The following is a 13,612-nucleotide window of genomic DNA, read 5'->3' as shown; positions in this document are numbered from 1 at the left end:
GCCCATGTTTCGCAGGATCGCAGGATCGCGCTGGACTCTTTCTCACATAGTGCCCCGCTGTTAATCCAACGGTTTGGGCTCGCCGCGCATTGCCGATAGCAACTTTCGATCCGTCTCTCCGGTGAACTTGTTCCGGTCTACGTGGTCGTGAGGAAAGAAACAAGGATCAGGTCCAGGTAAGCCAGTCGCATCGAATGTGTCAGGTCCTGCCCGTGCTCACTTGAGCTTGCCCCTACCCTATGCTTGGAACCTCATCGCTGGCGCTGAAACTTACCCAGCTTCAAGTTTCAGACATCACGCCCCACGACCGTCATCGTCATAGACTTCAAACATGGCTACAGCGCCGCCCTTGGTCGACGGAACTACCGTCTTCTCTGCGGAGAGCTACTTCGCGACGCAACCCCCACCTACTTCGTTGCAGCTGGATGTCGAGAACGTTAGTGGGTTCATCAAGCGGCACGCAGCGAGCGGGAGGAACGTTGTGCTTGTGACGGTGCGCTCCATTCTTGCTTGATCCTGTGCGTGATTTGGCTGACGATGCAGCTGACCGGTAGAGCGGTGGGACGACTGTCCCGCTCGAGTTGAACGTGTGAGCGTCGTGCATCTTGACCAGCTGGAGGAAGAACGGGGAGGCTGATCGAGGACGTAACAGCGTGCGGTTCTTGGACAACTTCAGTGCCGGTGCGTGTTTTCTCCTCGCGTCACTCAACATCGGCCACACCACATGCTCACCATCGGGGCGCACGCACGGTAACGATGCGTACAACAGGGACGCGAGGTGCGACATCCGCAGAGTACTTCCTCAAGTCCGGCTACGCCGTCATCTTCATGCACCGCCAGTTCAGTCTGCAGCCGTTCAGCCGGCACTACTCGCACTCGACGAACCCGTTCCTCGACTTTCTCGAGATCGAGCCGCCCACTTCTTCCGCAACGGCAAGCGCCGGCGCGCAGATACGGATCCAGCCCGAGTCGCACGCGGAGCTGCTGTCTGTTCTATCGGCGTACAAGGACGTGCACGCTCAGGGACTCCTGCACACGCTCACGTTCGTGACGGTGAACGATTATCTGTGGCTGCTGCGGGCGATCAGTCAGGAGATGGGTGTGCTGGGCCGGAGGGGGATGTATTATCTCGCTGCAGCTGTTAGCGACTTCTTTTTGCCGAGGCAGAAGATGGTGAGTATAGCTGCGATGTGTTTGTATCTCTACTCCGAGCTGATTATGGTGTTTTCTGAACGCATAGTCGGAGCATAAGATCCAGTCGGGTAAAGGGAGCTTGCATATCGAGATGGACCAGGTGCCGAAGGTGCTCAAGCCGATGGTAGAAGAGTGGGCACGGGAGGGATACATCGTGTCGTTCAAGGTACGTTCTTACCTTTCCTCACCCTTCATGCAACTCATGCATATGAAACCTCCCAGCTCGAAACGGACCTTAATCTACTGATACCCAAAGCGCGGCAGGCGCTCGAGCGGTACGGCCACCAGGTCGTGATCGGGAACGACCTGCACCACCGCAAGTACCGGGTCGTTCTTGTTGAGCCATCAACAGGTGGGAAACAGGTCGATGGAGAGGGGAAGAAGGGTGGTGCAGAATATACGGAGACGTGGATAGAGACCAGTCCGACTGCGCATACGGAGATTGAGGAAGAGATTATCAGGGAGCTAATGTGGCGGCATCAGAAGTGGATTGAGAAGGGTGTTGTAAAGTCATGACGAGATATCGTATTACTAAATGGTGTACACATGTCATAGTATCTGGATTCTGACCGTGGAGGTGTTGGGGAAGTGTTGAAGACATAGGGGGCATTTTTCCATGTTTGGGTGAAAGGAACCCCTTTGATGGGAGGAATGTTTGACGTGATGACACGTTCCCTATTCACCGACTTCAACAGCCACTGATCCTTGTTGACCCGCAGGACTCCCAGAGTGGTACAAGGTTTACAGACACCTCAAGGGCGCTACTTCGACGCTCATTCTGGTGCACACACGATAACCTATAACTGGCTATGGCTTCCGTCGTTGAAGTGGACGGTCAAACACAACCTCCGGACGACTTGCAGAAGTTGAATGGAGACACGCACGAGAGCGGTGTCGCTGAGGATACCCTCGATCATCCTCATGTCAATGGTGTAGGGAAAGGGGAGAATGGGACCACCGAACATGGTGAGTATATACGCGCCTCGAACAGCCCGACGCATACTAGTACTCACTTTCGCTGCAGCATCAGATCACGAGAAAGACGACGACGCCTCAGATGCCCAAGCCCAAGTAATCATCTCCCTCCGCTCCCAGGTCACCGACCTCTTCACGCAAGTCACCCAGCTCAACTCCAAGCTCGTCTCCTCCTATGACCGCGTCTCCGATCTCGAGGACCAGATGCACGTCTCCTCCGCCTCCCTGCGCAACGCTACCTTACAGGTCTCCGAGCTCGAGCTCGAACGCACCCAGCACCTCGCCGCGCTCAATACCGGCCTGCTCGTCGAGCGCGAGCACGTCACCGCCGAGCTCAACCGCCTCATGGAACGCGCGACGCTCGAGGCCGCCCAGCGCGGGCAGGCTGAGAGCGCAAAGCATGACATCGAGAAGGACCTCGACGATCTGAGCGCGAGCTTGTTCGACCAGGCAAACACCATGGTCGCCGAGGCGCGCTTTGCCGCGGCCCAGAGCGAGCGCAAGGCGGGCGACGCGGAGGAGGCGCTCAGGACGGCCGAGGAGGCCGTGCGCGCGATGCAGACGGCGATGCAGGATCTCATGGCCGATCGGGAGAACGCACGGACCGAGGCCGAGCGCGCGAGGATACGGATGGGCAAGGGCAAATGGGTCGATCGGGGGCCTGGAGAAGACGGGATGGTGCTGGAGAGGCAGCTGAGGCTGATGAACACGCATCAGCCGTTCACGGACTTTTTGTCGTTCGTCGGGCATCTGAGGTCGCTGAGGGCGTCGGGCAACGCGCATCCGCCGGCTATGTCGTCGCTCTTGAGTTTGCCGTTCCCCGCGCGGTTGCTCACTGAAGACTCGTATGTTGTACTTTCTCTCGACTTTAGCTTGTCGTTTAACACCGATCTCTAGGGAACCCACACTTCGCCTCGACCTCGCCCCTTCGCTCAACTGGCTTACCCGACGCTCTGTCCTTGCAGCCATTCACACAGGCATGCTCTCTATCGAGCCCATTCCCCTTTTCTCGCTTCTGCAAGAAGTTTATCCGCACATCGCGCTCCCCTCGCCCCCTTCACATCCCTCGCATTCTTATGCGGAGAACAACCCTCTGCCAGCGAATGTGACGCTTTCCTGCGCTCTTTGTGGCACCTCTATCCTCCCACCGCCGACTCCGCCGGGCTTAGCGCTCGGCAGCGATGGCAAAGATAGGCCGCAGGAGCGGAGGAGCAGTCAGAATCCCCTGACTTCGCTGACCCTCACGCGCAACTTGTCGTCCAACTCAGCCGCGTGGCTGAGAGGGCTGACGAGCACCAACTCTAACAGCAATCTCGTCGCTGAGGAGACGTCTTCCTCGCCCACAGCCACTGAGGCTATCCCGGTGTCGGTGCCGGAACAGATTTTCATTTTCCGGCTCAACACGCAAAGCTCGTCCATCGCGGCGCTGGCATCGACGCCGTTCTCCGCATCCTCCCCTCCGCCATCGCACCCCGCGCACCTGCATCCGCCCGCGTCCCCCAGGCGCGCGTCGTCCTCGGCCCAGAGCATCAGGCAGCTAAGCACAGTGTCGCCAGCGCGCACCCCCGGTGTGCAGCAACAGCAACAGCCGCAACAGGCGACACCGTACCCGCTCTGCGCGTCCAACTACTGCCTGACACGGATGAGAAGCACGTGTTCGCTCTGGGCGTTCGTGCGGAGCGGGATCGTCGAGCACGTGTGGGAGGAGCCGGTGTCGCTCCCGCCGCATGCGCAGACGCAGCATGCGCCGGTGGTCGTGCCCGGCTCGCCGCCGACACGCCCGAGCACGCCTGGAAGGGATAGGGATAGTCAGAAGGGGATCAGCTTTGGATTTGGTGGGGGGTCGCCTGGGAAACAGATTGCTCCGCCGCCGTCGCATCCTTCGACGATGGCGGCTGGTAGTGTGGGTGCTGCGGCGCAGAACGGTGCGGGAGGGGAGAAGGCGCCGCCTGTGCCGCCGAGGAGGAGGGGGCTGTGGGGTATGGCGAGCGCGCTGGGTGAGGCGCTGCAGGAGCGCGGGAAGGGCAGGGCCGGGAGCAGGTGGGGATCGCGGGATGTGAGTGCGGATCATAGTGCGCGGGCGAGCGGGGAGAGCGGTGGTGTGGAGCTGGTGAAGGATGGGCTGGGGAGGGAGGGGAAGGGGCTGCCGCCGCCGCCGCCATCGCATCCCGATGTGCCGCATGAGTTCGCGGCGGGGCGGGGGTGCCACCGCCGAAGCCACCGCCGTTGCCGAGGAGGAATACGGATCGGAAGCCGGTGCCGAGTGTGCCGGATGATTTGGAGGCTATGGGGGAAAAGAAGATGGATGAGGGTGGGGAGAAGGATAACGGTGGGGAACCTGCAGAGCATGAGGAGCACGAGCATGGGCATGTTCAGGAGGAGACGCTGTTTGATGCGGGGCATGAGCACGGGCATCATGAGCACGAGCACGAAGAGATGGCGGTGAAAGAAGACGAGGCGAAACAGGAAGAGAAGGAGACATCGACAGAGACACTGGCAGCATCTGAAGACAGGGACAACAATGACGGCTTCGTCACGCCCCCGGACACAGACGATGTCCCCGCGCAGCAGGCTCTCGCCGACAACTCTTCACTCGCCACGCCTCCCGCTACCCCCGGGGCCGATCAAAGCAGCTTCGCCTCGGCGTCTCCAGCCGTGCGCAAGTCGCTGGACTTGTCTGCAGCGACGAACGCAGCGCACATGCGCTCGCTCGACGCGGGCGCTATGCCCTCGCCCGGTGCGGTGCCGCTTCCGCCGTCGCGCGCTGATTCGCCTGCACCTAATCCTACAGGGCTTGCGAACGGGGGTGAAGAGAATGCGATTCCAGCGCCGGCACCTCAGGGTGCAGCAGCTCCGCCTCCGGTTTCGAGGAGGGCGGCTGCGAGGCGGCCTGCGCCTACACCGCCTGGTGCGCTGGTCGCCGCGCCTGAACCCGAGGCCACTCCGGTGGCTGGAGAGAAGGAGGTGGAGGCTGTGGTGGAGGAGTCGGAGGACACAGAGGTTGGCGAGTTGGAAGCCGACGAAGTAGCTCAGGCCCATGAAGACAAGGGAGCAGACAAGATTGATGTGGACAGAGCTGTCGAGCCCGCCGCAGAAGACGTCGAGATGCCCGCCACTCCATCCGAAGCCGAGTCCGAGCTTACATTCGCTCCTGTTCCGGGCGCTACGAGTGGGAATGTGGCCGAGGTGGCTGTCAAGCCAGAGGACGAGAGCAAACCCGAGGTGAAGACGGAGGTAGAGGCGGAGAAGGAGGTGCCGCCCGACTCGGGATTCACGACGGACGCGACGTGGGAGGAGCGGACGTGGCGCGAGGTCGTGCGTCTGCGGGAGGAGATGTTTTGGGCGCGCGTTGGGGGTGTGCGGTGAATGGCTGGAGTGCATGCTGGATCTTAGGAATGTTTATGAAGCGAGTGCTGGTAAGGGTTGGATTCAAGGACTATGATAGTGGGTAGAGAGGTGGTGAAGTGTAGATAGTTAGGCGTTGATATAGATACCCTGCTCAATCACAGCTCTGTAGAAATATCGTTCATCTTTCGATTGTCTTGGTTTATGATATTTAAATCGACGCGCGAACACGCGCCACCGCGACGCGTTGGCATACAGTTCGAGTTCAGTCCGATCGCGCTTTTGGCACTTGCATACGACCACCATCCACCATGCTCAACACGTCGCCCTCCCCAACACGCCATCGCACATACTTAGTCTCTTCGCTCTCTTCACGACGCTCGTCATCCACACTATCGCCTGGCAAGGCTCGTTCTGCCCGGGCTGGAACGATCTCAAAGACTGGCTCGTCACATTCCCCGGTCTTATCTCAGCTACTCGGGCGCATCCCTCCTGGAGCCTTTGCTTTGCGCTCGTACATCTCTCCGGATGATTTGCTGACTCTAAAGAGGCGGCGACGGCTTCGGTGGGCGGGAGAGGCTAAAGTGACTCGAGATGGCACGCGTAGGAGCTCTGCGGCGAACGTAGAGCCGGCGCTGGTCGCGCAGGCCAAGGGTACGCTGGAGAAATCTAAGCCTAACTCCGACTTACCGTCTCCGAGGAAAACGACTGCGGCTGCTTCTTTGATCACTTATGATGGCGCAGACATCGGCGCGCACCCCGCTTCACCTCAGGTTCGCCATCGGACGACTACCAATACTACTACCAGCCCAAAGCTCAGGCACAAACGCACAATGCATGCGCCATACGCAACGTACAGCTCTCCCTCCAGGTCGCGTGCTGCCGCTGTACCCGTATCTCAGCGTACTACCCCGCGCAGACACCGCCGCGCGCGGGACATGGAGCCCGAGACTTTTGCATCTGGATCGCCTCTCAAAGCGTATGGTTCTGGTCCTGGCTCTGTCGGTAGCGCTGTGGCTGCTGTCTCTATCTCCGCGTCCGAGTCTGGATTCTCTTTGGAGGCTGGCGTTAGTTTTGAGAACTCGTTCGATGGCTTCTCTGGACTTGAAGCTGAAGCTGAAGCCGGTTCTGAGGGTGTCTTCGCCGGCACTATGAGTGGGCCGAACGCGAGTGGCAGGGGAAGGGCTTGGTTGCTTGACGAGGCTGACATGTATGGTTTCGTCTAGTCACCACGTCGTCGAGACATTATCTAGATTCTTAATGTCGGATTTTCTTGCATCCCACCTGGTAAATTCTTGATTTTTGGGTCAATGAACGGCATGCAATCCGGTTCAATACAAATGATACCAGTATGAAGAGCATGTATGTCGAGATAGTTACTGTATACCACAAACCAATGGATTTTCTTGTCTTGGCCTTTCCTTTTTCGTTATGTCTGATGTCTGGCCTGTGAACAGTGATGCTAATGCTTCTCCCGCTCCTCTTGGGAAGCGGCAGGTTGAGCACCGCTCTCCTCGTGCCCCTCGTAGCAGTTGTACGACGCCGAGCGCCACGCGGGCACGCTGCGCTCGAAGAGAATGTCGACCCTGCGAATCGAACGTTAGCTCTCCGGTCTGTGAATCTCAAAACAGAAGAGAGAGAGAAACACCCACTCGTCGGTCGTCCTCCCTTTTGTCTCCACAATAAACCACCAAACCCAGACGGACGCGAAGACAGTGAGCCCGCCGTAGAAGAAGCCAGCATATCCGCCGAGGTTGCCCTCGTCTGGATTGATCCTGAGTAAATAGGGTGAGCGGTGGTTCTTGTTGTTCGAGCGACTGGCGCAGGAGACTGATCCAGACAAACGCGGAAAAGACGTACAGGTAGGGCGTGATGATGCCCGAGAGCAGACCGGCGAGGGCCTGGGAGACGTTGGCCATGCCGATTGTCTTTGTGCGGAGCTTCGCGGAGGGGACTTCGGCGAGGATGACGTATCCGATTGGGCCACTTTAAATTTGCATAGAAACAAGAAACGTGGGTTAGCACCCTGAGAGTAGACCGACTGATCGTCTGATAGGAATGGGAACGTACACGCCGCACTGGTACACGAAGTTCCAGAGTACAGTCTATACCAAATATAAATCAGTATGAGATGGCTTAGGGAAGAGACGGCAGGGCGAGCTTACAAAGACAGCGACGGCCCAACGTGCGCTTTGCGTCTTGGGGATCGTCAGGAAGCCAATGAGGAGACATATGACTGCGCAGCCGTAGGTGCCCCAGTTGAAGAGCGTCCGTCGGCCGAGGTGGTTCACTGTGTAGAACGTGACGAAGTTGCCGAAGATCTATTGGAAGTACGTTAGCTTAGCGGTCAGCGGTATATTGGACGGCGAGAGCAACAGAAGTAGGGAAGGAAGTATACGCACGCCAAGAGCAGTGATGCCGATGCTAAGGTCGAATGCCTTCGTTGCCACGAACCCGGCGAGCTCGAAGAAGTACGTGCCGTACGAGAGTACAAGTGGCACGCCGACGATCTGCGGGAGGACGAAGATGACGCTTGTGATCATTGTCCGCCGGAAATTGTCGCCTGTAAAGCAAGTTATGCGTCAGCGCCAGAGGCCGTTGAAACGTCGGCAGGAAGAAAAGCACGACGCACGCCTGAACAGCTCCGCATACGTCGAGCTCTTGCTGTGCGCCTCCTCGAGCGCGATCGTCTCCTTGATCTGTTGCACTTGGATCTTGGCGTCGACGCTCGTGCTACCCAATCGGTGCACCGTGTCCTCTGCGACTTCGGCTTTGTCCTTGCGCACGAGGTACCAGGGTGACTCAGGTGCGAAGGGGAGTATAAGCAACATGAGGACGGGATAGATCCACTGGATGGCGCTGGAGCGTCATGGTTAGGAACACGGCTGGATATATATGGAGGGAAGCGTACAAAGGGATGCGGTAAGAGTACACGTCCAGTCGTGTACCGTAGATGCTCATGACGCCCCTACCAATGCTATAGTGTGGTCATACAGGAGGGTGGTCAATGATCAGTGTACGCGGGGCAGATATCGGAAGAGGATCTCACAGTTCACCCACTATGAAAGTCGTTTGCTCAGTAATTATACTCGTGAGGACGTAGAAGAGAGAGCGCACCGTTTAACCACATGTTGATCGACGACGTCGTGATACCCCGCAGTGCAAGCGGAGATACCTCAGCGCAGTACGAGTTGCAAACTACCAGGAGCATGACTGCAACACACTGAATATACACATACTGTTGCATGGGCAGGAAAGAACGCACTGATGCTGCCACCACTGACGAGCCGTCCGAACAAAAACAGCCCCATGTTGTGCGGCGGGCACAGGAACATGATGAGCGCCGCCAGAATAGAGACAAGGCAAGCGGTCATTGCAGCTACTTTGCGTCTGAGACGATGATGGATGACGTCTCAGCAACACCGAGTCAAAAATGATGTGGGGGCCGAGCAGCGACTTACCCTGCACGATCTGAAATGTAGCCAGCCAGCACTCCACCAAACATGCTTCCGATAGAGGACGCAGCGGACCACCCGTTCTGCCACGGTGCGCTGACGACGTAGTCCGGCCCCACGGGGTAGCCAAAGTCGCGCCGGAACGCGGGTACGCCGATGAGACTCACTGCTACCTGATGAAATCCGCATCACGCTCAGTGTTCACTCGACAGAACAGCTTAGAATAAGAGAAGAAGGCGGCTCACAACGAGATCGTACCCCGACATGATAGGCCCGATGCAGAAGAACAGGCACCACAGGAACGCGCGCCAGTGCGACCGGAGCGCCCCGGTGGGCGTCTGCTTGCTGAGCGTCGCGGCCGCCTGCGCGAGCGCGGTGAGGTTCGCGTAGGGCGCGTTTGGCTCGGGGGAGCCCGAGCCCGAGCTAAAGCGGTCTTTGTCGCAGCTTGTGCCGTCGACGGACGCGACGCGGGGCTGTGTGTGGGGTTGCTGCTGAGTTTGGCCGGCGTCTGCTGCCTGAGGCTGGGGTTCCATCGTCTCCATGGCTTGCGAGCTCGACTGCTTGACTCGAAGTTCGAGTAGTAAGGAGCTGAGAGCTGAGCAGAGCGGCGGCGAGGGGGGAAGCTCGGAGAGCTCGCGCCTCTTCACCTATATAAGTTAGAAAACTGATGGCGACGGAGGGCTGCATTGTACATCGGGACCTGCTGGCGTACTGTTGACATGTCTGATACGAATGTCAGAGTTGGTTGACCGCAAAAGAAGAAGCGCATGTAGAGCGTTTGATGTATTATGCGAATATGGGATGTCAACTGATGCTGGTGCCTGATGGAGTGATCATGCGGGATCAAGCAAAGTGTGGTCGCGGAGCGGCATCCTGCGGCACCCTTCGCCATGCATCAACGTCAACTTGGTTGAATTGAGGCTTAACCTCACTTCTCGTAGACATGGTCGTTTCGCTTTGTTTGTCTGGGGAATGCCTCCGCAGCTGTATCTGAGAGTGGTCCCATTTGCGACAGCGCCTCAAGTTCATATTGAATGGCATACCTGCATGGCCCGTTCATATGCGCGCGCACCGCAGTGGTGAACAGCTGTATCTCTACAAGTCTATTTGTGGTAGTCGAATGATTTAGATCAAGGTGTAAGAGTGATCGTACGTGCAGCCGTGACCACGACATGACACCCAACCAGTCTCATATCTTCTTGTTGACTGCAGGTAGCGCCGGCGGCACTGCTTTCCCCTCACCGAGTAGGATGGGCTCTTTGCCTGCTTCGCGGGACGCTGTTGGGACCTTGACAGGTTCACCCATCGCCTGTCGGACGGCGGAATTGGAGAGGAGGTGGGCGTATTTGGGCTGGACGAAGGTTGCGCTGTCCGATTTACGTCGTGATTAGTGTGCAATCCTGGGGGATATAGACTACGAGAAAGGTGCGGCTTACGCTGCCTCGACCAGGAGATTGCCCTTGAGGTCCTCGACGCCTCCTGTCACTTGGGTCTTGCGGCCTTTCTTCTCGACGAGGTTGACTTTGATGACGACAAACTGTGCAGATTTGGGTCAGCCGGGACCTGCGACGATATGAGGCTCGGAAGACTTACTTGGTCAGCGAATGTGGGCGCCTTGTAGTTTATGGCTAGGTTGGCTGTAACACCGATCTTGTCTGGGAGGTTACTGATCGCCTATAGCCACACATTCCAGCAAGTCAGCAAAACGAGCGAGTTAATGTAAGCTCAAATACGCACCACTCGTGCCAAACTCTCATCCAAGATCGTCGCCAGCAATCCGCCATGTATAACCCCATCGTGTCCACACAGCGCCCTCCCCAGATGCAGAATCGCAAACGTCTCGCTCTCGTCTACCCTGACACGTACGAGCGGTGCGAGCGCCAGCTTCCCTGGACCCTTGAGCGACCCAGCCGTAAGACTGTTCACCTTGCGCTCGTCCGGCATGGTCGCGTACGGTCGCGTCTCGTACCACTCCTCTGCATCCTCCCTTGAGCGGTGCTCGACGAGTGTCGGCAGACTCTGCAATGATGCTTCAAGCTCGGCAGTGTATGCTTGGCCTTCGGTTGTGTCTGCGCCGGGTAGAGGTGCAGCGGGACGCGGGGAGACGAGGAGGGCGACGCGGGGAGGGAAGAGAGCGCCGAGGGTGTAGAAGGTGAGGCCGACGCCGGTCGCGAGGGCGAGTGTGCGGAGTGATGAGGGACGCGCGGAAGATGAGGAAGAGGCGGATTGGGAGTAAGCGCGAGCAGTGGAAGCCTTCGGAACGCGTCGGGGAAGGTGAGCAGGTAGTGTGCGGAGACGGGAGGAGAACATGGTTGTCCAGACAGTCTATGCGTTTATGATGGGTATATCTGGGTAACAAACCTCTATAAGAAGTCGGATGACTTGGAAACTGCAGCCCGTAACAAGGCCTCCGTGTCAGCGCAATCGAGTCCAAGGTCAGTGAGTTCAAGAGACGACGTCCACCATTCCGCTCGCCCGATACCATGCACAGCCACCAAGATTACTGCCAGGAACAGCCGGCCCGGCATTTCATATGTACCCGACAGCCGAGTCACCCGCGTCTCTCGGGGCCGCACCGAATTCAACCTCCGCCCGAACTTTGACCACCTTTGTATCCAGCGTCTATCATCGCTCCCATCCTCAAGGCCCTCAAGACACCTCCTTCCCGTCAACAAACCCCCTCAAAAGTCAAAATGGTGAGTCCCAGCCATGCCTGGACTCTCGCAAGCTCTATTTCGTCTGCCTCGTATTGCGTAGTTGAGAGGTAGACGATGGATGGTGAGTTGCGCATCTGGATGAGGCCACGCCCGGTCATGCTAACAAAGATCTCTATAGCAAGTCCAGCACATGCTTTGACGCATGACACGTACACGCACGAACCGTGATGCCCCCAGGCATGTAAATCGAGTGCCGTGAATCACCGTTGCGATGCTCTGTGCTGCTCTACGAGCACTGCACACCATCCGTCGGTTGATGATATGCTGGGCGGTCGTCTCCTCGCTCTCGAGGCAGTATGACTCGCATTAGAGCTCCGAGAGCCCGGGATCCCTTCTTCTTTATGAAGAATATCTCGCTGACGCTTTCGTCTCAATGACCAGCCCCCGAAGGCCAAAGCCGGTTCCTCCAAGCGCCCTGCCCCTGCCCCCGGCAGTGCTGCACGCACCGTCAAGAGCACCAAGAACCCCCTCTTCGAGGCTAAGCCTCGCAACTTCGGTATTGGTATGACTATTTCTCGGTTTGGGGTCTCATCGTAGCATGACGCTAACTGGTTATGCATAGGCCAGGACATCCGCCCCAAGGCCGACCTCACCCGCTTCGTCAAATGGCCCGAGTACATCCGCCTCCAGCGCCAGAAGGTCATCCTCGCTCAGCGCCTGAAGGTCCCTCCCGCCATCGCGCAGTTCTCCCACACGCTTGACAAGAATACCGCCATCAACCTGTTCAAGCTCTTGAACAAGTGCGTTATTTCTTTGAGGTGCTGGCGAGAATTACCACTTATTTCGACCCGTAAGGTACCGCCCCGAGACCAAGCAGGAGAAGAAGACTCGTCTTGAGACTGCCGCCAAGGCCGTTGCCGATGGCAAAGAGGCCACCAAGAACGAGAAGCCTTACTTCGTCAAGTATGGTCTCAACCACGCCGTCGCCCTTGTCGAGGCCAAGAAAGCCGCCCTTGTCGTTATCGCCCATGACGTTGATCCCATTGAGCTCGTCGTCTTCCTCCCCGCTCTCTGCCGCAAGATGGGTGTCCCCTACGTTATCGTCAAGGGCAAGGCTCGTCTCGGCACGGTCGTCAACAAGAAGACTGCCGCTGTTCTTGTCGTGGAGGAGGTCCGCAGCGAGGACTCACGCGAGCTCGCCACTCTCATCAGCGCTGCCAAGGCCAACTTGTAAGTTGCCTGTTGATCGCTCTGAGCGCTCCGTGTTCATTTATTTTCTACCAGCTCCGACAAGTACGATGAGGCCCGCAGGCAGTGGGGTGGAGGTAACCGTGGAAACAAGTCCACCCAGATGCTCCGCAAGCGTGCCAAGGCCTCTGGTCAGAGCATCAACGCTGCTTCGATTGGCAAGCTTTAAGCATCCTCGTATTATCGACTGCTTTCAGACTTGGGCTATCAAAAACTTCCTTTCATTCGTGGTTTCTGTCCCTCTCGCATTGAACCATGTCACGATTTGGAGGTGGCGACTAGCATAGGCCTTATGGAATGACTGTCCGCGATCCTATGGCTTTGTTATGTTATGTGATTGTATGCAGTGTATTGCTGTTCTACCATGGAGAGAACGAGATGAGCTGCGCCGCGAGGCGGCAGCTTGGGAGTGTATCATTGTTCGGAGGCTTGCGAACCGGTGAGAAGGAAATTGATTGAGCGGTGTATTAGCCACTTTTGTGAATCGATCAGGTCCCCCGAGTGATAGACCAAATGCCGCACAGCGAGGAAAACAGCGATCAGTGATGCGCGACACGCTTAGCTCCGGTACAGGAAACACCGGTGGAGGACGTAACCAATGATTTGTCTTACCCCAGATGCTTAAATATGAGGGAGTGAACGTGCTACCGTTCTGAAATTTCCCTATCCACCACCATGTCTTCCTCAGACGTCAATACCACACTTTGCCACCCTCGACCATCTTTCCTGTCCTCGCTA

At 57.7% G+C, this 13,612-nt stretch overlaps 5 protein-coding genes across 5 annotated transcripts; 3 read left to right on the top strand and 2 right to left on the bottom strand.

Moving 5' to 3' along the window:
* Positions 1-331: 331 nt before the first annotated feature.
* CONPUDRAFT_60642 (phosphopantothenate-cysteine ligase) lies at positions 332-1,710 on the top strand (the record flags this gene model as incomplete). The annotated part of the gene is made up of 7 exons (XM_007772925.1): positions 332-493; positions 555-589; positions 653-681; positions 770-1,173; positions 1,241-1,360; positions 1,417-1,530; positions 1,570-1,710. 7 exons carry the CDS (start codon positions 332-334, stop codon positions 1,708-1,710), a joined length of 1,005 nt encoding a protein of 334 aa, XP_007771115.1.
* A 226-nt stretch (positions 1,711-1,936) lies between these two features.
* CONPUDRAFT_167588 (uncharacterized protein) lies at positions 1,937-5,674 on the top strand. Its single transcript, XM_007773427.1, has 4 exons — positions 1,937-2,160; positions 2,219-3,014; positions 3,067-4,353; positions 4,404-5,674. Exons 1-4 carry the CDS (start codon positions 2,004-2,006, stop codon positions 5,533-5,535), a joined length of 3,372 nt encoding a protein of 1,123 aa, XP_007771617.1. The 5' UTR covers positions 1,937-2,003; the 3' UTR covers positions 5,536-5,674.
* Positions 5,675-6,820: 1,146 nt separating this feature from the next.
* On the bottom strand, positions 6,821-9,274 carry CONPUDRAFT_108584 (general substrate transporter). The gene is made up of 13 exons (XM_007773426.1): positions 9,215-9,274; positions 8,976-9,142; positions 8,780-8,904; positions 8,632-8,727; positions 8,564-8,573; positions 8,426-8,491; positions 8,147-8,373; positions 7,917-8,077; positions 7,680-7,835; positions 7,585-7,619; positions 7,375-7,500; positions 7,167-7,289; positions 6,821-7,100 (listed from the first exon to the last, which is right to left on the bottom strand). Exons 1-13 carry the CDS (start codon positions 9,233-9,235, stop codon positions 6,977-6,979), a joined length of 1,437 nt encoding a protein of 478 aa, XP_007771616.1. The 5' UTR covers positions 9,236-9,274; the 3' UTR covers positions 6,821-6,976.
* Positions 9,275-10,158: 884 nt separating this feature from the next.
* Positions 10,159-11,279, bottom strand: CONPUDRAFT_60495 (thioesterase thiol ester dehydrase-isomerase; the record flags this gene model as incomplete). The annotated part of the gene is made up of 4 exons (XM_007772913.1): positions 10,159-10,336; positions 10,406-10,506; positions 10,563-10,643; positions 10,707-11,279. The coding sequence occupies 4 exons, from the start codon at positions 11,277-11,279 to the stop codon at positions 10,159-10,161; spliced, it is 933 nt and encodes a 310-aa protein (XP_007771103.1).
* Positions 11,280-11,809: 530 nt separating this feature from the next.
* Positions 11,810-13,388, top strand: CONPUDRAFT_167585 (ribosomal protein L4). Its single transcript, XM_007773425.1, has 5 exons — positions 11,810-11,980; positions 12,068-12,188; positions 12,249-12,426; positions 12,482-12,856; positions 12,911-13,388. The coding sequence occupies exons 1-5, from the start codon at positions 11,948-11,950 to the stop codon at positions 13,041-13,043; spliced, it is 840 nt and encodes a 279-aa protein (XP_007771615.1). The 5' UTR covers positions 11,810-11,947; the 3' UTR covers positions 13,044-13,388.
* The last annotated feature ends 224 nt before the right edge of the window (positions 13,389-13,612 follow it).

This window comes from Coniophora puteana (assembly GCF_000271625.1).
Source record: "Coniophora puteana RWD-64-598 SS2 unplaced genomic scaffold CONPUscaffold_10, whole genome shotgun sequence".
Taxonomy (NCBI): domain Eukaryota; kingdom Fungi; phylum Basidiomycota; class Agaricomycetes; order Boletales; family Coniophoraceae; genus Coniophora; species Coniophora puteana.
This window is presented reverse-complemented; position numbering and strand designations above follow the sequence as displayed.